Below are 24,005 nucleotides of genomic sequence, written 5' to 3' on the forward strand. Positions count from 1 at the left end.
AGTGAGAGAGCAACCCACTAAGTTCGAATAGCTTGTCCAGAAAGGAACGAGAAACCAAACCTTTCCATTTCGAGGTGATGAACTCAGGAAGTGCGGCTTCCCGAAGCCACTTATTTTCGAACATGAACTGCCGAGACAATGAAAAAGAATTATATGATGGTAAATCCAACTAGGTTGAAGAGAAGTTTTTTAAGTTAATGAATGTAAATTCGTTAATTTTAATTTATATCAAGGAAATAAATACTAAATTCAACAAAAGATAATTTTAATAAAATATGAACAAAAAACCCTTCCCTTCCATCCCTCAAAAAACCCTAGCATCATCACTCTGACTCATTTAATCAACTTTCGATTTCGATTTTTTCTTTTTGTTTGGGACCGAAGAGGAAATGGAAGAATCTCATGAGAGAGAAGGGTACACTCTTGTTGCTAGAAAACCCAATTTTGGTCTTCCAACTGCATGCCCAATTTGTTTACCTGTTTACATCTATCTCAAGTTAGCTCGTTTTCCTTTCCACTTGGATTTCAATTCCATTTATCCCGATTCAGGTATTCTTTCTTACACTTCTCTATTTCTCTTGCAACTTTCATTACTCTTTCAATGCAACATCTTTATGTTTTTCGTCTCTAATTAGCTGGTTTAAGTAATTTTTTCTCATTACTCCTTGAATGTTGGACTGCATGAGCAAGAAATTCTTACTACCACATACATTTCTTTTAATGGGCTCTCCGATTATATCGATGTGTAATCGTCAAGCCGGCGAATTCCTTACTATAAGAAAACCTCCGTTGCAGCCATTTCTAATTCCCTGTAATCGATTGGGAGAAAGCTAAATCGAAATAGTAGTTGCCTTTGCTGTTGATCCCGGCCAGTTCCCTGCTAGTCTCCTTTACCAGAAGGTAATTAGTGTCTAGTCTCATATTCCTAGTACGATCTGTATCTGTCAACCCTCCTCTGAGTCAGTTGCCTTCCCTGGGGTGTGAGTTGCAATTGGATTCTTTTAAGGCAAAAGAGATATCCTCAGTTCCTGCTTTTATCTAACAAACTAGTTACTTTAGTTCCTGCGAGCCAGTGTCAGTCCTCCAGACGAGGCAATCATTAGTATATAAGTTTTCCTAAGGTATACATACTAATATGTTCTTCTAATTGGCTGGATTATATTAGAAATCCGAAATTTTGTCTTGTATTTTCACGAGAATGTGATTCATTTGAGTTAAATTCCAACATGGTATAAGGAATAACAGAAGTCATTGAATTCCTTGCTGTTCTCACTTATTCAATTTACAGAAGAGTCTCATAACCATTATTGAAGAAATTAAATTGGTACACCTGAGGTTTGATTTTATTTTGTTTGAGCATAAACATTTCTATTATGCATTGAGAGCAATTTGTATACTGTTTACCAGGAAGTTTATTGGGTTGTCCTTCTTTTCATTTATCTGTTTGAATGATGTTTCAGTATGCCGCTTTATCTCAGTAAAAATACAAAACCGCACCCCAACTTTGAATCTACTGTACACTTGAATGTTGTTTGTTTTTGTTAGGACTCGTTTGTGTGCTTGACCATTCATGTGAGTATGTAATATGTAATCAGAATGATTTTTTGCCTTCCTGTGTAGATCAAATTCCTTATGTTGAATCTGGTGTGTACGTGGCCTTCAATAATGAAAGTGGTGGGGTTATTCAACGTTTAAAGGACGATGGTATTGTTAATCTGGATTCGGAATTCAGTTCAATTCCAGAATGGGTGTCAATGGAAGCAATGATTAGCTCATGGCTTGTTGATGCAATTACATATGAGCTCTGGTTGGGCTCTGATGGAGCTTCTGCTGTCAAGATCTATTATTCTGACCTTCCTTGGTTAGTAGGAAAGGCTCTATTCATGCAGCAAGTATACACTGTCAAGCAGCAACTTGGTGTAACCAAAGAAAATGCTGTACGGAGAGAAGAAGAGGTTTTTCATCACAAATGAAATCTAAAGTTATTCAAGCTTTTGGTTTATGCACACACCTGTCACCTATGTTGCACGGAAACGGAAATGGAAACGGATACGGGAAACGTAATTTCTGAAAAACATAGGAACGGAAACGTGGGGGAAACGGGTAAATATTAAAAATATAGGGCTATATTTATAAATATTAAAAATATAATAATACATTAAGAAAAACAAGATTGAAGAACAAGAGGAAGAAAGTCCAAGCTCAATCGAGATTCAAGAGACAAAGATTATAGGAGAAATAAATATGGGTAAGTTCTTTAAATTGAAGGATACAAGGAAGGAATCATCTCTAAATAGGAAGTTTCAATTTTCCTAATCTTAGATTGAATAGGAATTGCAAAATAGAAAGTTTGAATTTCCACAATTTTAATCGAAATAGGTAGGAAAACCGTTTAAAAAATTGAGAGACGCGTTTCATATTTTGGGTAATTACGGAAATGTGCCCGGAAACGTTTTGTATCAGTTTCCGAGAGTTTCTGTTTCCCACATCTGCCGGAAACGAGGAAACGCATGTCATGAAGAGTTTCCGTGCTTCATAGCCTGTCACCCATGCATTTTTTTTGGTACTGCTGAAAATTATGCACCTGGCTGATGAAATTAGCTATGTTATTTAATTTTCTTGGCTTTTAAAACTATATGTACATGCTTACATATGCTTTGTTGTGGGCAGATTTATAAAAGAGCCAAAATTGCATATGGAGCTTTGTCAACCAGATTAGGGCAGCAGGAGTTTCTCTTCGAGGACAGGTAACTCTTCTGAAACTTATTCATCCTTGAAATTCTTAGGTTTCAAACTAACCCGTATTGTTATTTTCATTCTAGGCCATCAAGTTTGGATGCATTATTCACTGGGCATGTGCTTTTCACTGTTCAAGCATTACCTGTGAGTTCTTCTTGTAAATTTTGGACAACTGCGAAATTGGTTTAGATTGTTCTATTAAAGCTAAAGATAATAGAAAATACACCCAATAAAGATTATTTTTGCTGTTGAATGGATTGAGAAAACTCGGAGTACACTTTGAATATGATTATTATTAACCAGCTCAATATTGCATAATATGTGAATTAAATTTGCATAGGGATTAGTTGACCAAATAAATTTGATTGTTTATTCAATTTGTTTTACCGAGGGCGAGCCTTGGCGCAACGGTAAAACGTTGTTGTCGTGTGACCAGAGGTCACGGGTTCGAGTCTTAGGAGCGGCCTCTTGCCAATTAAATTGGCAAGGGAAGGCTTGCCCCCAATACACCCTTGTGGTGGGACCCCTCCCCGGACCCTCGCTCAGCGGGGACGCGTAATGCGACCGGGCCGCCCTTTTTATTCAATTTGTTTTACCAAATTATGATTTTAGCTGATGATTCAATCATTATACTATACCCGAGATAAAATTTTAAACTTAGGTAACTGATGATAAAACTTTGACTGATCTACGACTTTTGGATTTTGTGTGTTCTGCATAGTTTTCTAGTCTATGTGATATTCTATTGAACTCAACTTATCAAAGAAAAGTAAAGAGTAACAGAAAAATCAGCGTTAGAACCTTATGCAAATTTCATTTTTCTTCTATAACTGATACATCTGGCATCCTCCTCGTAATTTTGAATCTGTCATGATAATGGCTTTACTTTTAACATATATTGCACGAACGTGGTTGTCTTTTTTTCTTTTTGTTAGCTAATTCTGACTAAATTTAAGTTGTAGAAAATACCTAGAGACTTTGGAAAATAAAGAATAAAGAGATTAGAAGATTAACCGGAGGGACGGGTTTCTTAATTTGAATGAAAAAAACAATATCACGGATTAAGAAAGACATTAATATTCTCAAATTTGAACTGCTTATAGTAGAGTGAATAATTGGAAGTTCCATTAACTTGAATGATGACTAATTTTCTGCTTCAATTTTCTAACGATGACGTATAAAAGTTCTTTCCCAAGGATGAAGAATTTACTCAGAGGGTAGATGTGAAACCTTTTTGATAAAGTCTTTTTGTTGTCTATTGGATCAAATATCAGAATTCATTTTTTCTCCCTCAGATAAGAGTATCCTTTATACAATTATGTAACATGGTATACAAATGACTATTTTAGTTTCCGAGAAAGTAGAAATGAGTAGGACACTATGTTGCACAGAAACTCTTCTTCATTAGCGTTTCCGCGTTTCGTATCCGTTTCCGTTTCTTTTCTGTTTCCATTACCGTTTCCTAGCTAATTTATCTCAGGAATAACGTTTCCGTTTCGTTTCTCGTTTCCATGCAACGTAGGTAGGACAATAATGATAAGCGGAAATTTCATGCAATTTTGATACTTAGGATGAAGAGCGACATGGCGATAGGATCGTCAAAGACAAATTCTAGATGTTTTTATATTATTTGTTTATGTGACTAGATTATTAGGCATTTAGAAGAACTATATTGGACGATTAGTTATGACACATTGAAGAAGCTAACATGCATGGTATCTGTATGGCTTTGCCCTTTCTTTCCAGACTCCCAAAACTAGTATTAATAGTATGAAATGTTAGTACAAGAGCTTGATAAGGAAGTCGACTACACGTTTCTACCTAGTTAGGACTCTATAGATTATGGATCCTTGAAAATGGATTATAATGCTATAAACAGTAAAAGGAAAGTCAAAATTTGATGGAATGATATTGGCATCGAAGTTAGATGGATTTGGAATGAGTAGTATATTTGACTGGATGGATTTGGAAAGAAGAAATCGCCAAAATCTGATCAATTATAGTCCTAGTTGATCATTTTTCAGATGAGCCTCCTAGTAAAATGAGACTTTGTTTCTTGCATGTGGCTTATTGAAACATGTCTTTTATGTATTCCTACTGCTTTATTGGTAAGATATTGAAATGAATGGCAGATAAGGCCATGTCAGAAAACAGGATAATAGTGTTAGCCATGGAAAATAAAAATTTGATCAATATTGGGGGGAAAAAGAGAGGGAGGGGTAATATGCATCCAAGAGCCTACTTTAATAGCATGTCGTCTTTTTTATGGTAAAAAGAGTTCATTTAGTGATTCTCTAAAACAAGTTTCTCCTATGCTCGTTATGTTTATTGTTTCCTTGCTTCTTGAAGAGCTCTCATAGTAAGTATTTTCAGAGAGGAGTTAGTTTGATAGAGAATATGCTAATAGGCATAAGGGTAATATGGGAATTGGGCACGTAGTTTAGGGTCTGATTAGTGAAGAGAGAGAGTGGTCGTTAGCATATATATAGCAGTAGGGAGAGAAGGAAGGGTATGCAAAATCATGTTGTTTGGCTCATTTTGGGGGTTGAGTTTAGGCTCAATTCATTATTCTATCTTTGTCTTTCATTTCATTAGCAGTGTAATAGTTCTTTGAGTTCTTCAATCTAAGAGACTATTGTTTGGTAGTTTCAATCTTCTTCTCTGTGTTTGTATTTCGTTTCTATCATAGTTGCTGGTATTCAATGATTTAGAAGACTTCATTGTATTTTGTTATTTCTTTATTTTCTAAAATTAGTATAATTTAGAGGGTAAGTTAGTAGAGGCTGTTGTCTCTAGCCATATAGTCTGGAAAGTGAACAGTGTTGCTTCATTTCAGCATCATTCAGGATAGAGTTTGAATATTTGAATTTAACATTCTAGATAAGGATGGTACAAGAGGAAAGATATGCAAAATAAGTTTAAAACTCTATTTGTTGTGTTTTATATTCATTGCCTACAAATAAGTTCAAAACAAAATAAGATATGAAACTAGAAGTGTAACATTACTGTGCAATGGAAAATAGGTACTATAACTTCTTAAGACAATTTGTCCAATAGAATGGAAGGAAATAGGTAAAAAGTTCCTTATTTTTAACTTGTGCATGGAAAGCCAGAAAAGTTTGAATAGAAACAATAAGAAGAAATGGTTCAGTCCTTCGGATTTTTGTTTTGCAGTTCTCTCTTGTGCAGGTAGGTCTGTGGGCTAGTGTTTAACTGTGGCAATTGCAGTTAAAATGAATCCTTGAAAGTTCCGTAAAAAAAAAAAAAGAGGGCGGCCCAGTGCACTACGCGTCCCCGCTAAGCGAGGGTCCGGGGAGGGGTCCCACCACAAGGATGCACTGGGGACAAGCCTTCCCCTGCCAATTTATTTGGCAAGAGGCCACTCCTAAGACTCGAACCTGTGACCTCTTGGTCATACGACAACAACGTTTACCGTTGCGCCAAGGCTTGTCCTCTCCTTGAAAGTGTCGTAGATTTGAATTTTTTACTCTTACAAAATAAAGTTTAAGAGAGAAGCACATCAATATATGCAAGAATTTTGTTGATGGACTTCATTAACAATTGTTGATGATGTCTATTTTTAGGACCTCATTCGTTTAAGTAAGGTTAACACTTGACATGTGTGATACTGATAGGACGGTGAATGCTTGGGTAAATTGCATTCATGGCCCTTGAACTATAGCGCCTACCTACCTACATTATGGCCCCTAAACTTCATTTCACATAAAAATCCTCCAACTTTACATTTTGTAACATTAAAATCCAAATCAATAAATAAAGATCCATTAAAAAATTAACGAAATGATGAGGGTTAAATAGGTTTTTGACTATAATATTTGTTGACATGGATAGAAAAATAGTTAATGTAGTCAAACTTATTCAGGTCATCATTTTGTTAATCTTTTTACGCATTTTTGTTAATTTGGGCTTTAGTGTTACAAAGTGTAAAGTTCAAGGATTTGTACGTCAATAAATGAAATTTAGAGACCTTAATGTTAGTAGCGCTATTGTTCAGGGGCCATGGACGTATCTTACCCATGAGCATATCATTGAAGAAAGGAACTTGAAAGGCAGACCTAGTGAAAATAATCGGATCAACTTTACATCTCTTCGGATTTGGCTCTAAGCCTGGTGGAATTTCAATACCAAATTGTACAAGTTTGGATTAGAGTTCCTCTGAATTGTATGCTTGTAAAATTCATAAAGCTAGTTGATAAAATTCCGCAGCTCATACTTTATGTTATTGAATTTTCTTCCTCTGTTAGCCTGATAAATGCCATTGATGCTATTAGGAGTCGTCAGTTCTTCGGAGTTCACTCTTAGAGCATAGTAATCTCTTAAAATATGCTGAAAAACTTAAGACAGATTTCATAGAAGCTGATTCATCATCTTCTTCCATCCCGCAATTTCACTCGGAGTCTTCATCATCAACTGCAAGAAGAGGTCAGTCAAATTGAAATTCCGGTAACACATTTTCAAATTCTGGACTTGCATATCTCTACAACTATAGATAGTATTCAATATTATGAATTAACCAAACCATCGTATTGATTCAATTTGAGTAAAACCGCATGACAATTCTTCGACTAAGATGTGTAACAAGCGATTCTTTGACATATAATTTACGATCAGGTTCAAAGGGAAACAGAAAAAAAAAGAGGGAAAAAACAGAAGAGGAGAAAAAATTCAAAAGAAGAGCAAAATATTTTTTGGTAGCACAGGTGGTTGGTATTCTACTTTTTCTATCAGTTATAAGTGGATATGATTTTTCTGAGGTTGAAGAAGTTGCTGATGAAGATGATGGCTATGGTTATGACTGAAAATCTCAATCAACTTCTGCTATTTCTTCATTTTTTAAATTTTGTTTGGACATTTTTTGCCCCAAAATAATGTAACCCCATTGGATAACTCTTGTTCAATACATCAATCTTCATTTCATTTACAAGGAAAATAAAATTCTCATTAGGTGTTGCAGTTCCATAACTTGAGTTTTCAATTGACATTTTCTACCTTGAGTATAAGTTTATGGATGATGATTAAGGACTCAATATGTAAACTTATAAATGATTAGGGGCTAGATAATTAATTTATAAAAAAAACTAAAGATATTACATGTGGTGTATGATATATATTTTTTTTGTAATTAGTATAAATAGTTCAAAACATCTTATAACTAGGATGTGTATTATGTAATTTTTTTTTTAATTGATAAAAAGCCCATATATTGGTCCTGTTTGGTAAAGAGCGTTTTGGGATAAAAATAGCGGTTTTGACCAATTTTAGAGGTTTGACCACTGAAACCGCTGATTGGAGTGTTTGGTGGAGAGAGGTTTGTGAGAGAGTTTTGGGATGAAAACGCTAATTTAGAAAAAGCTCTTAAAAGCAGCTTTTTCAATTAGCGTTTTGGAATATTAAAATTAATGGACTTATTTAACGCTAATAGATAGACTTCCTCTTTTCCTGCGCCAAAATTAATGCCCTTATTCGTCTTTTTGCACAAACCGTTATTATCAATCAGCTAATTTTTACCAAACAGGTCTACACAAACCGCTAGTCAAATCAGCTAATGTAATCAGCTAACAGCTAATTCCCAAACAGGGCCATAATGAACCAAATGAGAAAATATTACTTTGAATACAATTAGAAACTAGGGAAATCTTCAATAAAAATTTCTATATTTGAAAGAGAACGAATCCAGCCAAAATATGTGCAGCAGAATTCGTTTGTCGTCTCTCATGAACAAACTCTATCGTTGCAAAGTATCGAGTCACTTCAAAAATATCGCCTAAAACGACCCCAAACCAATTTGACAAAATTATATCTCTTTTAAGCAGTTATATAGCAAATACCGAATCAGAAGCTACCAAAATATCTTGGAATCCACAATCCTGAACTACACGTAATGAAAAAAGAATCGCTAGTAACTGTTTTATACTTAAGGTACTGAGTTAATTATTTTATTTTCACTATCAAGTCCTTGTTTATTGGTTTTCAACATCAATGCTCTCTCTAATTGACATATTAGAATAAGAGATAAAAATACTCTTAACATACCAAATGAAGTGTAATATACTCTTTAACATTTTTAAAATTCACTGAAATCCCGTTAAAAAGGACAAAATTATGATGATAAAATTACTCTCTCAAAAATATTAAGTGTCTGGTTATACGTTTTTTAAATACATAAGGGATATTGATCCTTATCTGTGGCGTATATAAGACATTTATTGCCAAAGTTAACACAAACATAGGAACTTGTACCAATATTGGATTGGGATCGGGCCGAGTCCATCAGGCTTTTATCTAAAAATCTGCAATCCAAACTCAGTCTAGTCCAAGGGCTGAGCGGGCTGAATAGATACCCGGACTAGTGAACAAGTCTAGATAAATAGGTGAAATAAAATTAATAGTCTTTCAGAAATTGAAGATTAGGAAAATGAAAATTGAAGCTCTGAAAAAAGGATTTGAAAGCCACTTTTAATGGTCTAAGATCTATGAGAAAACTCAGAAAAAGTTTTGTATACTACCCCTATTTATTTACTGGAAAATATCAGGTAAGTATTTTTTTTTTAATGTTTGAAAGTTGAAATATATATATATATATATATATATATATATATATATATATATATATATATATATATTTTGTATTTTTCAGAAAATAATAAAAAGTGATGGCTGACTATAACTTTCAAAACAGTAAGAAAGAATGAAGTAGAGTTCCAAAAGTTTAAAAAAAATAGAAAAACATTTTCCTCAATTCATAATTTTCTGTTCACTAACCTAAAATTCTCCGTTGACTTATTTTCCTAAACAAAAAAATATCGAAAAATCGGAAAAATATTTTACTGTACAATATTTTTCGATAAACAAACGGAGCCTGGAACCTATATTTCGTTAAAGGCATGAACAATATTTCCAGTTGTTCATTGAATTATCTTCAACATGTGGAGCAGTAAAACAATCAATTATATTTTTTATATATTAATTTCTGATATTAACAGACTTCGCATTGCAAGTAAAATCACCAGATTAAACTATAATTCATGCGTCTTTAAGAAAAGTGAAAATAATTGATTATAAAAGGCTCAAAGTTGACACAAGGTTTGATTCAAATTCTAATTATTTATAACATAAAATTGAAATGTCAATTGATCATATTAATAAGGATTAAAACACTATCTATTCAAAATGTTGGGTTTTGGCTCCTGATCTATTATTTGCTAACGTTTACCCATTAACCTATCCAAAATGTAATCTTTGCACTTTAACCTATTATTCGATTATATTTATCTCTGACCTATCCAAAATTGATAAAATCTCTGCCATCCACACTAGTTGAGATTTCACCAATTTTGATGTAACCAAATAATAGGTAAAGGGCCAAATAATAGATTAAAGGCTGAAAACCAAAATTTTGGATCGGCCAGTGGCCAAATAGTGTTTTAAGCCTATTAATATTTATAAACCATTAGAACTATGTTTTAAAATTTTACAGAAAATCATCAAAATAGTTTTTACATATTGCTTCATTTGAATACAGAATAAATAAAAATAGAAATATTTTTTCTAATAAAATATGCACATTTCACATACGGGTAATTAATTTATTAGTCCCTATATTTTGACAAAACACACTGTTTAGTCCTTGTATTTTCAAAAACACATGATAAAGTCCCTAACTTTTTTCTCAATGAACTGTTTAGTCCCTAACATTTTTCTCGGTGAACTGTTTAGTCCCTGCCGTTAGACTCTCATGAAGATTTTGTTAGTCAATTTGGATTTGCGTTCTTCTTTTCATTTCCTTTAAACTCTAATGCATCTGAAATCAACTTTGAATGTTCTTCTTGATTTTCTTCTTAATCGTTCAAATTCGTATGCATTGGGTCTTTTCTTTTTCTTGTTCTCCATACAAATAGCTTCTTTTAAATTAGACTTTCTCTTCTAAAGTTTGAAGGTAAATAGTAAAGGGTAATTTAGTCATTTCTGAAGTCATAAACGGTAAAAAAAATATAACAAACAGACGGAAGGACTAAACAGTTCATTGATAAAAAGGTTAGGGACCTTACCATGTGTTTTTGAAAATACAGGGACTAAACAGTGTGTTTTGTCATAATATAGGGACTAATAAATTAATTACCCTTCACATACTGTGGGCACAGCACCAGCACTAATTCTTTTTTATTATTATTATGGTACTATTTCCCATTTTCTATAACATTAACACCAAATTCCAAACTTCTTCTTTATCTTTATGTATTACACTTTTATTTCTTAAATTGAAAAATATTATTATCCAAACATGGAATTACATCAACCCTAAAAGAACTTGTGTGAATGATTTCTTATTCTAATTATAGAATTCTTAATCAAACTATTCCATACACCAAAAAGCAAGATAAAAACAAAAACGAATGAACAAAATAATTAATTGACAAAAATTTGAGTTCTCTTATTCCAGAACATCATAAGAAAAAAAAAAGCAGAGCAGGAAAATTCCATGGACTCATCAAATCTTTAAACCTGAATGGATGGCTACCACTCCGCCGACTAGATTTTCATACTCAACTTTCTGGAACCCAGCTTCTGTTATCATTGAACCAAATTTATCCTGCATTCATGTCAATTAACATTTAGTCATATGCAAATAAAAACATTCAACTGTCTTTGGATCCAATCGAACATCTATCCATGAAAGCCTTTCGAATTCGATAGCAATTTGTTTATCACTAACTTTACCATAATGTTTGGTGGATTATAATGAATTTCTTAGCCGTAACAAGGTGAAACATTAAGCATGTGAATGCATGTTTCGGGAGCTCGTATGAACACAAAAATGTTCAATTCTTATTTGTTGTTTATGTCAATGACTTGTGCATACATATTACATAAATTGCGATGATATATGGAGCTGATTTCAAGGCAAAGGATAGAATATGTGGTATTACTAAAAATTTGTCCGCAAGATGATTGAAATATATTGCAGATAAATTTGCAAGGGCATGGGGATCAGACTATGACCTGATTGGGAAAACGACGCACGCTCTCAACTAAGTACTGATACGATTCACGATCACCTGCAACTAGCTCTCCTACTGCTGGAATGATGGAGAATGAATAGTAGTCGTACCTGGAGGAGAAAGAACAACTCTTTGAACAGAATAAGCGAACTAAGAGATTTAACCAAACAAAAGAAGGTACAAGAGAACAAATGAAATAGAGAATCTTGAGGTTGGGCTTTCACATACTCATGTGCATTAACATATCAACTAGGGTGTAAATTGTAATGACAACATAAAAATCAAGGCAAAACACATATTTGAGCCCCTGATAAATTCAATATTTACTGATTAGGCCCAGATCCTTTAAATGGATACATTAAGCCCTTGATCAATTATTTTTGAACACATTAAGCCCCTCTTGTATGATCTAGTTATATGTGTGATTCAAACTCCGTTTAACGCACGTGGAACTGCCAACATGTCAATGTAAAGCAAAACAATTAAACTAAATGGGTTTGATTGTTTTACTTTACGAGTTAGGATAAAGTTAGTTAGGGTTGATGTGGTGAGGTTAGTTTAAGGGTTTGATATGGTGAGGTTAGTTTAGGGGTTGATGCGGTGAGGTTATTTTAGGGGTTGACATGACATGTTAGAATATTTTTTTATCTAATGTGGTGATCTATTTGTAAGATGACGTGTTAAAACAGTGACATGCAGCAACGTTTTATAACAATGACATGCTGGCAGTTCTACATGCGGTAAACGAAATTTGAATCATACATAAACTGGGCAATCCAAGATTCTCAAAAATAATCGATCAAGGACTTAATGTAATCCATTTAAAAGATTAGGAGCTTAATGTGTTAAAAAATGATATATTAAGGGATTAACATGTCGATTTAAAAGATTGAACAGGGGCTTAAGTATGCGGTTTTTCTAAAATCAACTTTTGTCTAATCTTCAAATTTCTACCAGAATCTAATATAAGGATATACCACAACTCATAAGGTGTTTTATGAAGGATACTTACAGTTCTTTGAACACAGGAATATCTACATGGCTCAATTCAAGGCAAAGGAATCTTCCACCTCTTTTCAGTACCCTATTAAGAGAAAAAATATTGAAGCTTTCTTCACTATATTTTAACTATGTTAATAAAACATACATTTGAGAGGAAGTTTCTGCAAAATGAGAAAAGGAGAGTTTCACAACAAATAAAATGTCACAAATGATTAGGAAGACGGAACTGATAGACATTCCTTATCCCATTCAACAGCTATGGATATGCTATTCCTCTATTTGAACAAACAGTATCTTCACAACTACATTTCATGTAGAATGTCCAACGAAAAATTGTTTTGCTTTGCAATTAGAATTGGGATCTGGAAAAATTGAAAAATTAGGGCTCAACAGTAACAGGCAGGACTAAGCACTTTAACAGTTGCACAGGAACATGAAGCAATTAAAATATAACTGGACAGCAAGTCTAATGCCCAAAAAACCAAGGGATCCTATAAAAGAAGATTAGAAACTAATTCATGAAGAAACATTTGCTGAAGCATTACTGAAAATTTTCTTTCATAAAGCATCAGAAGCATGGTATCGTTGATTTATACACTTTAACTCATCAAATACTTTAGGCTCCTAATTCATGAGGTTTTGAATTCCTAAACACAATCTAATTTAAACATTTATTCAAGTACCCTACCCACTTTTCTTGACAGATAGACTAAGTGGGACTTGTAAAACTCAGTATGACTGGCCCAAGACCAAAAAATTGTTCACTTGAAATCACTTACATACCTCCATTCCTACAACAATAAATATGTTCAATCTGAAGTTAACTGACTTGAGAAAAACATAATCTGAAAAATAACTATTTAAGGTCCCCAATCTAATTTAAACATTTATTCAGTCTTTCTTTTTGTTTCTCCTGGAGCTTCTTTTAGGCCAATAAAATGCATTATTGACCATCTAAGAAATTTCTTAGCTTGGTAGCACTCTGTTCTCTATAATACGTAGATCCAAATTTGCCTTTGTAGTTAACTAATTATGGAAAGTCCCTATGCATTAGTTCCTCAATCTTAGCTTAGATAGCAACAATTGGAATCAACTCAACAGCAAATTAAATATATAATACAAACAATTGACGCAGTCCCTCAGATATTAAAACCAACCATACAGTAATATCAGTGGGTTTATATCAGTATTGGTGAAGACTTGAGTAACTTGATATTACTTTTTTGTCACTCAAAATCTGATTAGCCAAACATGTGGCCACACCAGTCATAATTGATTGTTGCCAATGTCCACATCACATGTGTTCTTTTGATAGATTAGTTAAGGATGCATCTCATCGGTGGTTTTCACCTGGTCAGTGACTGACCAAGTAAATTTGGTCAGTCACCATTGGATCTACAAGGTATGAATCTAAGCCTTACGATGTTTTTAATCTCCACCATATAATTTTAATAAGCTTGGATCTAATGGGGACTGAACAAATTCACTTGGTCAGTCACTTACCAAGTGAAAATTACTGTGCATCTCATTTAGCAAGTTGGAGAATAAAGATGCATCCACACTTGCTGTTTTCAAGCTTATGTCATCTTCATACTATTTCATGATTATTTCTGTTGGTCTTAATTCTATTTTAGCAAGGTAACAAGATGAAAAAATTCAACACAGTTGATGTAATTATCCTTGCCTGACATCCACGTGAGATCCAGATATGAAATTCACATGCAAATGCACATCAATGAGAGAAAAAAGGCACAAAGAGTTCATAAATCAGAGAAAAAAAGGAACAAACAATTAACAATGAACATTTTCTTGCTTATTGGAGAGGGTCCTTTCATGACGTTATTACTTTACAAAGAGCAATCCAGGTTTGCAAGAGAAGAAAATCCAACGAATCATAAGCATACCTATAAGCTTCTGCAAGAACTTTCTCAATATGAGTAACATTCCTAATTCCAAATGCTATCGTATAACCATCCATTGAATCATCCTCAAAGCTCAAGGCTTCTGCATCTCCTTCAACCCATATAAGGGATTTATCTTCTCGAAGACCTATACAAGTTCAATAAAAGATAAAACAATAAAAATTAATAATAATAAAGAGAAAATTGAACTGTACCAAAGAGTTGAAATAACTAACTCGTAAACTAACTACTTTATATAACCTCTCTCTACAGCGCGGTTTCTGCCAACTTTTAACATGTTTGGGTTGATGTCACAAACATAAATCTGAGTTTCTTCTTGTATGTGATCATTCAGTGGATCTTGAATTGCCCTACGTTTGACACTGTTTACATTTTCTAGAATCCTGAAAGCAATATCCCCTGCAAATTAAGTCTTTCAAACTCAAAAATCCAGACATGAAGCCAACAATTTCCAATTCAAAAGAAGATTGAAATAGATAAGTTCATTATGTTGAAACTTCTTCAAAGGCCTGCATATATTTAAAATAAGATTTTCTAAAGAATGCAGGCAGGCAGCAGAAAGTTTGTTACAGGGATATATGAAGATATAATGATAATAAGTTGGGCCAGGTTATGGCTTTGAGCATATTGGTTTGGCACCTGTACTTCGCAGGTAATATTTGGAACTGACTCAAGAGAAGATAGTCGAATTAGGTTCTTATACTTTAAAATGTATAGCCATGAATTATGGATGAAAAAGGACTTGACATCCAATTTTTTTTTTTAGTAACATAGTATCTGGATTCGAGGGCGAGCCTTGGCGCAACGGTAAACGTTGTTGTCGTGTGACCAAAAGGTCACGGGTTCGAGTCTTAGGAGCGGCCTCTTGCCAAAAATAAATTGGCAAGGGAAGGCTTGCCCCCAGTACACCCTTGTGGTGGGACCCCTCCCCGGACCCTCGCTCAGGGGGGACGCGTAGTGCGACCGGGCCGCCCTTTTTTTTTTTTTTTTAACATAGTATCTGGATTCAGATTACTATGGATTTGATATGCTGATGCAATTTGAGACACTATTCTTCAGTTGCATTGCATAGCAGAAAGTTTCCCAATCCTGAATTTCAATCCTTACAACACAAATCATATTCTAACTAATCAACAGAACTGACACCAGAGGCAAAATCCAAATCCATGAAGCCCATGGTTCTTAATTTCCATGCAAGGTCTCATGAATTAAACTAGTCTGGTTTGATAAATGAAACGTTATAATATTTCAATTGATCTTTAGATTTCCATGCGATCAAGGAACATCTAGTGCAGAGAAGAATATCAGAGCCTGAAGTAGAAACAGAAGAGAAGTGTTCGGGTAGATGAAATAGTTGGCGAAGGAAAGACATTCATACTTGAGACAGAAAAGACGACAAGTTTAGAGAATAAATCATGCTAGCTGGAGATGAATAAGTTGACAAGTAAAAGAGTTGGGTGAATTTAAGAAAAGAGGGGTGTCAAACTTTTCAGTGTCGACATTACTTATGGATCTCAATCAAATACAAAAGAAAATGCTATCAAATCTTAAAAAAGGTTTCCACACAAATCCAAATCTAAGAATTCCCTTGCAGCACAAGTTTCTGGATGTTTCAATTAAATTTTAGACAGTCTATTTATACCTTTGCAAAGTTATTTCAAACCTGTCACTGAACAAATCTTCGTCCATATTGGTGAAATTAACCTCCACTTGAGTCTACCCAATTACAGGAAAGTTATAAATTTCATTCAACCAACTTAAATATCAAATACCTTTTATCACAAAAAAAAAAAAAAAAAAAAAAAATTAAGTATCACATACCAGACATCTGGGAGCAAATTCTAACATTTTTCTGCAATCAAACTTTTTTTCTTGTGGTCTATTATAGAGGAATAAAGTTTCAAAGAGGTGATTTTCCAAGTTTAAATCACAACAAATCATTCTACTCAAGAAAATGAAAAGACATCAGGTTAAATCTCTCTTTAGATGAAAGTATCTAAAAAAGGACATTGCTGAAATTTTTTGTTGAGCCAGAATTCCTTAGTCACAACAACCAATATTTGGTTGAGATCCTACTACGACAACATTGCACCCAATCTCAACAACTCAAGACTTCTAATATTTATTTGAAGTCAACAAAACTGTGGGTACTCCCACTATCGATGAGGATCGCGATGGCCTTCTTGTTGAGAACCCCCTTTAGCTTTAAGATGTTGTCAGTCACTCCATCAATTGCATGTATAGATAGGGAAATGGGACCAGTGTCTTCCTCACAGGCTTCAGTATCAGGATTCTCTTCTTCCAGAGATTCCTCAATTGCTTCCATGTTAAGCTTATTGACTTTCTTGGTAGTGCATCAGAAACCAGAGTGGTATTTGTCCCCACACCTCCAAAATACCCCTGGTGTTCTTTTAAGGTTGGAAGTTGTGGGTAGTTTAGCGGGTAGTTTAGCTTCTGGATTCTTCAGGTTAGGCTGAGCAATGTTTGGGGCAATAGTGTTTGGTCTGAAACTGGTAAGTGTAGTAGGAACCCATGGTTTTGAGATGGAAGGAGACCTATATGTGGGTTTAGGCTTCACTGCTTCAAGAAGGTCCCTAAGATAAGTTTCCTGATATTTGGCCTGTTTAATGGCAGAGTATAAACTACTGGGTTCCTTAGACCTAACAGCAGACCTAATTTCTGGTTTAAGGCCATTGATAAAGCTTGAAATGTAAAAAGTTTCAGTGATAGTATGATGAACCTTTTCCATGCGTAGTTTAATGGCCTCAAAATGATCCTGGTATTCCAAAACGGTTGTAGTTTGATGAAGCTCTGCCAGTTGCTGCACCACATCCTCAACAGTTGTTTCCCTGAACCTTCTGAAACTGGTAAGTGTAGTAGGAACTCATGGCTTTGAGATGGAAGTAGACCTATATGTAGATTTGGGCTTAACTGCTTCAAGAAGGTCCCTAAAATAAGTTTCCTGATATTTAGCCTGTTTAATGGCAGAGTATAAACTACTGGGTTCCTTAGACCTGACAGCTGACCTAATTTCTGGTTTAAGGCCTGTGATAAAGCTTGAAGTGTAAAAAGTTTCAGTGATAGTAGGATGAACCTTTTCCATGCGTAGTTTAATGGCCTCAAAACGATCCTGGTATTCCAAAACCGTTGTAGTTTGATGAAGCTCTGCCAGTTGCTGCACCACATCCTCAACAGTTGTTCCCCTGAACCTTTTCTCTATCTCCACAACGAATTCTTCCCAAGGTACTAGGGAATTAGTGGGAATCCAGTTTCTATACCACTTTTCAGCCTTTCCGTGCAGATAAAGGCCTGCTAGTTCTACCTTCTTTTCTTCTGCTACTTCATAGAGTTGGAAGTATTTTAGACACTTACTGATCCACAGATCTACGTCTGTGCCATCAAACGAAGGTAGGTCACATTTTGGGAGGAGTTTATTGAAAAAGGGTCCTTTGCCCTGGGGTAAAGGCTCTCCATTGACTGAACCCAGTGGTCCACTGCCCAAGATCCCTTTTTCTGGGTTAGTAACATAAGTTGTGGTGTTCTTGTCACTATTGTAAGGTTGTGGGGTGATAATTTGTGGAGAAGAAACATTTTGGTTTGGGGTGTTTAGAGAAACAGGGTTTTCCAGGTTTGGTTTTACCAGTTTGGCTAAGGTCTGGTGCATCTTATCTGCTAAGGACTGATGAGAGTCCATGTGATCCTTCCGGAGTTGATTCTGCTCCACTTGAAGAGAAGTGATCTGATTCTGTTGAGCTGTTTGCATTTCCAGGAGTTGAGCTTGCATTTTCTCAAGCTGTTCTGCAGTAGCCTCAGCTCTGGTATAGAACTGTGAAGAGAGATTTTTAAGTTGCTGTTCTAGAGCTTCCATGGCTGCCTGAGCCTTCCTAACTGCTGCTTGAGTTTTTCTTTTAATGGAGTTACTGACCATACCCTAAGGGAACTCTGATACCAGTTTCAGGAATGTATCCTGATATTGTTATAGAAAGGAATTTAGGGTTGGGATTTGAGAGAACGGTAGAGGTAAGTAAGAGAGGGAGAGAGAGATAGAAAGAATTCTTAGTACATTTCTTAGATAATGATTCAGTACAAGGCAGGTCCTCTTATAGCAGATAGTACTGCTGAGGTGTCCTGGTAGTACAATTACAGCTGTGAGAACAGCTGGAATTCCTAACAGACTCACTACTAGCCAAAATAGGCAAAGAGAAAATTGAGCAGGTGCACAAATGCCAAAACCAAAGCAATAACGGCTAAGATAACTAACAATAACAGATACAACCACCATAACAGAATTAACTACTTAAATAGCAAATAGCCTTAATTCTTCTGCTTTCTACGGTATGTGACACGTTAACAACATTCTTCCAGACCTCTAGTTAATTTATTGGCCCACATGCACAAAGAGATGTGACAAGAATACTGTGCATCTTGACTGTAGTATAAAGTAATTAGGGTTACGTAATGGCATACACAATATTAACATAACTAATAAAGGATCTATAACCTAGTGATAATTTCTATAATAATTGTTCATGTGTAAAGAAATTACCAAAGCAGCACACTTATTACAGAAAACATGCTAGAACCAAAATAGATTACTAAGGACGTGAATCAAAAGAAACTAATCTTAAGTCTTCATCTAATTTTCCAAAATCATATGACTATGCACTTTTGTTATGGTCATACACCTAAATGTAATGAATTAGCATTGAAGTGTAGTTCCATAAGTTCAAAATTTGAACTCATTTTTATTTTTTAAATTTTCTTTTTGGTATTATTGTCCTATATCAGGTTTTGCAGGAGAAACAAAAGGTATTTCTGCTAGAACCAATTAATTGTAGCAATAACTTTCTCATTGTTTCACTCTATTCATCTCTCTTTGCTTCATTTTACCTTTTAGCACCTTTTCTCTTCTCTCCCATTACAAAAAGCAATTACTCATCTTCTCTTTGCTACCAACACAAAAATCTTCGCATGTACATTCCCACATTGCTTAAGAATTGAAAATTTAAATTACAATCTATTAGATCATAATATTTCAAACTTATTTATACTATATTCAAATATAGAGTAGATCAATTACTCCCTCCATCTAATGAGTATAGGCTTACTTCCCATATTTGAATGTCCCATAGAATAAGCTCATTTTCTTTTTTTTAACTAAACTTAACTTAAATCCATTAATTTCCGAGTATGCGCTTATTTATAATGGTTTGAAATTACTACAATTATAGTAATGAAAAACTTCATCCATCAAATTACTTGGGACATTCAAATATGGGAAGTAAGCCTATACTCATATTAGGGGAAAACAATAAATTTTATTGTTTAAACACAGATAACTAAATCCTCTTAACATGGTGCAAACAGAACTAGGCCTAAATTCTTGAGATGGAAGAAGTACTTAGAACCGTCAACTAATTTTTGTGGAAAGAATGAAAATTGTTAAGCTGCTAGAGAAGTTTAAAAAAAAAAAAAAAAAACAACAGAATACTAAACTAAAGAAAGAGAATTTACAGACTGGATTTTTGCTAGTAAATGTGGTAAAATAAATCAAATTTTGTAATCACAAGAAGAAACAGGGACTAATAACTTTTTTAGCATTCGAGCAAGTAAATCTAACAAAATATGTTTCATAAGGAAAGAAAATAAAGAAAAAGGAAAGTATGCCCTTCAAAGAATGAAGCACAATAATTGAGAAAGTTCATACACCAATGATCTAATTATCCCTTTTGTTAATGGTGAAAAATTCCCTCTACTTCTTTAAAATGTTCAAGTTTTTTTTTTTTTTTTTCCATAATGCTCATATGTCAATTTTCTAGGCTCTCGGTAAACACAATATCGAAATATTGAACTTTTGGATAAGGGGAAAAGTTACCTGTCCCACCAGCAACATCAAGATGTTTCATTCCAGGAAATGGACTTAGTTTGGAGACTAATCTGAACAATGCCACAAACAACATATGTCAACCTGAAGCCAAAGTAGTATAAGGAATTTGGAAAACTATTCAAATAGATCATGAATATCTCACCTATCCTTCCATAATCTATGCAATCCTCCACTCATTAAATCATTCATCAGATCATAATTTGAAGCAACATTGGTAAAAACATTACTGACCATTTGACTTTTTTCTTCTTCCCTTACTTCTTTAAATCCTGAAAGAGAGTCAACGATACTTTACTATAGATGCAAACTAAGTATATAGGGTTAACATTAACTGCAAAAGTAACTGTCCCTCAAGTAACACAGGTACAAGAACAATAACCCCTATATCCGTGATTTTATGCAAGAAGAAGAAAAAATAGATTTTAGTTAACAATTAGATTGATTGTTCGCATTTTAACAAAGTATATTGTTTAAACATTTTAATATCAACTTCCAAGTAAATCAGAAAAAGCTTCCTCCACAATTAAATTACTCCTAGATGAAATTTGTGTTTGGCTACCAGGGAAATCCAAATTATACAGCTATTAAAAAAGTTATGAACAACGGTGGAAATTAGTTGGTCAAATAATGATCTCCAATTAAGCTGCCAGGCTTATTAAGGTAACTTTGTCCATAAAAGAATGTACACTCACAACTCTTAAAACTTCAAAAGTCGAACTCAGTTAGAATTGTAAGAAATAACTATGACTTCAATTACCAAAACTGGTGGCATGAGAATGGAGTTGAGAAGTAGAAGAGAGCAGGGGAAGGAATTTGCTAGAAAACTTCCTGCTCGCCAATCTCAGAGCCATCGCTGTCACAAAGAAGAACAATAACACGATGAGAACTGTGAGAAAACTGAATACCCAGATACCAAAATAATACAATAAAAAGTTCTGTTACTATACACCCAATATATTAGAAATTTAAATGAAATGTTCAAAAACCGTATCATGCTTTGTTATTTTCCAATTATCATGATTTTTGGCGATTTGTCAATTAGAGAAAATGAGCAAACACCTTATGTAAAAGTAAAACAGAGGATGGTGCCCCATAGAAAATCTATAACTAACATCAATGATCAAAACCAGCAGTATAAAATTATTTTGCAGAAAGGGATTAGCATTATGTACCTGCCTCTGTAATGAGGGGAGCGTTTTAAGGGGGAGCGGAATTATGGAGTCGTTTGCAGTTGCAGTGCCTCCGCAGTACAGAGGGAACAAGATGATAATAACAGCTCTGTTGAATAGGAGGCAGGGAGAGTCAATAGGTTATATGACAACGTTTTATATAAAACACACATCACCTATTAATCTAATAGGGAGTCCTGAAACTGTAGTTTTTGAAATCAATTGAAAACAGTATACTTCTTTGTCCACATATTCTCTAATTGCGACAGCGCTGTTTCCTTAGTATATCGCTTAAACTTAGGGCTCGCAATGGGGCAGGGCGGGGCAGAGAGGGAGATGCATTCCCCACTCCATCTCCAACACATGTTGTGGGACGGATTTACGGAATCCCTATTAAAGGTTTCTGGGATTTTTTTGCCCCCATCAAATTCCCATCCCCACAAAAATAATATTACTTATTATTTAAAACCAGTAAACTGGTTAAAACCAGAAAATTACTAACAAAAAAAAAAAAAAAGAAATCGGAATTAAGACTGCTGCGAAGAAATGGGAATCACTTATAATTCTACACCAGTACTAAAAGTTGATTCCGAAGCCACAGTTGACATAGGAGTCGCCAAAATATCCCTAGCTATTAACTGCAATGCAAGGTATTTAAGGCAAATTTTCCACCAAGCAAGTAAATCAAACTCAGCTTAACACTTTTAGCGACAAGCTAATCAAATTAGACGCAGCAGTGAAATTAATAACCAAACCAGGGATGAAAGCTGTTTCACAAAGATCTTTCGTTTGTTGGTTTCAGCTTTGCATGTCCTAAAATTTGTTTTTCTGGCATGCCAATCTTCAGTGTGCAAAGTTCCGGGTAGGTTAATACTATTATGTGTAATGAGGAATGTTGTGAGGGAAAAACAGATTTCACTTTTAATATATCTGTTGGTGCAACCATAATTTGTAAGAATACACGTAGAAACAGATCTTAATCTCAACCACGCGAAATATTCAACTATCACCCTTAATCTTAGGATCAGCCTCTTGCCAAATAAATTGGTAGGGGAAGGCTTGCTCCCAGTACACCCTTGTGGTGGGACCCTTCCCCGGACCCTCACTCAGCGGGGACGCGTAGTGCACCGGGCCGCCCTTTATACATTATGCATGTATCAATGCAGTTTAAATTTTCATTTCTTAACACTGTTTGGCTGTTTGCTAAGCAACATTAAGAGAAATACATTGATTCACAAATCAAAGCAAACTACCATAAAAAATATAAAAATATAAAACAGAAAGCAAAGTTTGTTTCCTAATTTGTACATTCATGTTTGAACAGACATTTTGGATTTTGCCATGATTTCAAAGAAATTTTGATTTGCTGTGCACAAAACTTTTGACAATGCTTTGCAGGTAAATATCATCTTATCTCTAATAAACTAATGCAACTGATCAACTCCAGTTTTAGCAAAATTTAGACAGAGTAGTAGAGTTTAAGAGTGAAATCTTTTTTCGTCAAAGGCTGAAGTTCATACCTATTAATTCAATACAATAATACTCATTTTAATCCAATATTTCATAGCATTTTTTTTTTTTTTTTTTTTTTTTTTTGTGATAAAAGTAACAGCAACTTCTCTAAGAACCAAATTTGCAGAACCCGCTATACACAGAAGCAACAGTAAACGAATGACCTCAATTCCCAAACAAATAGAAAGAGAATGACCCCTCAATTCCAAAAAAAAAAAGCAAAATTGTAGCCGTAGAAATCAACAACTTGAGAACGAAAAAGGAAATATGGATATTTATTTAAGCAGATAATTCAGTAGAAGCATCCATTCAAATTGAAACAACCCCAGGAAACAAAAGGGAATCACAGAGCAGAATCACTAAGTGAAACACAGAACAATCTACCTGGAATTTAGGAAGCAGATTGAAGCGAGGGGGAAAGGAGCTTCTAAGCCGGAGGTGAGCACTGAGATTATTTTGCGTTTTGTGGGTGTTTTGGAGACGAAATCGCACAATGAGAGAAGAAAGATTAGAGAGATGAAGAACGCTGCGTTTATATACATGAAGGGTCAAATACATATATAGCCCCTAAATTATAGTGCATTTACACTATAATATCTAAACTTATTCTCTGATATAAAAATCGGCACAAGGCTCAATCCAGTCCAGCCCTTGATCTATACACCCAAAATTAATTGCAACCCTAATTTCCTAAAATCAGCAAATTACCCATATTCTTTACTAAAGCTACCAATTAGCTCATAAAATTATGATC

General features: G+C 34.5%; 2 protein-coding genes across 3 annotated transcripts; one reads left to right on the plus strand and one right to left on the minus strand.

The window, feature by feature from the left end:
• The first annotated feature begins 257 nt into the window (after window positions 1–257).
• Window positions 258–7,722, plus strand: LOC136202933 (mitochondrial outer membrane import complex protein METAXIN). The gene is made up of 6 exons (XM_065993928.1): window positions 258–549; window positions 1,621–1,955; window positions 2,671–2,747; window positions 2,823–2,883; window positions 7,032–7,182; window positions 7,372–7,722. The coding sequence occupies exons 1-6, from the start codon at window positions 390–392 to the stop codon at window positions 7,557–7,559; spliced, it is 972 nt and encodes a 323-aa protein (XP_065850000.1). The 5' UTR covers window positions 258–389; the 3' UTR covers window positions 7,560–7,722.
• A 3,346-nt stretch (window positions 7,723–11,068) lies between these two features.
• LOC136203504 (2-methoxy-6-polyprenyl-1,4-benzoquinol methylase, mitochondrial) lies at window positions 11,069–23,781 on the minus strand. Of its 2 annotated transcripts, none has more exons than XM_065994669.1 (10): window positions 23,636–23,781; window positions 21,747–21,848; window positions 21,328–21,423; window positions 20,713–20,839; window positions 20,559–20,620; window positions 14,924–15,082; window positions 14,666–14,810; window positions 12,772–12,843; window positions 11,761–11,869; window positions 11,069–11,350 (listed from the first exon to the last, which is right to left on the minus strand). In XM_065994669.1, exons 3-10 carry the CDS (start codon window positions 21,419–21,421, stop codon window positions 11,249–11,251), a joined length of 870 nt encoding a protein of 289 aa, XP_065850741.1. In that variant the 5' UTR covers window positions 21,422–21,423; window positions 21,747–21,848; window positions 23,636–23,781; the 3' UTR covers window positions 11,069–11,248. The 2 variants fall into 2 exon arrangements, with proteins under 2 accessions (XP_065850741.1, XP_065850740.1); XM_065994668.1 differs by having other exon boundaries at window positions 21,743–21,848.
• Between the last annotated feature and the right edge of the window lie 224 nt (window positions 23,782–24,005).

The sequence above is a fragment of the Euphorbia lathyris genome, chromosome 8 (assembly GCF_963576675.1).
Source record: "Euphorbia lathyris chromosome 8, ddEupLath1.1, whole genome shotgun sequence".
Lineage (NCBI taxonomy): Eukaryota > Viridiplantae > Streptophyta > Magnoliopsida > Malpighiales > Euphorbiaceae > Euphorbia > Euphorbia lathyris.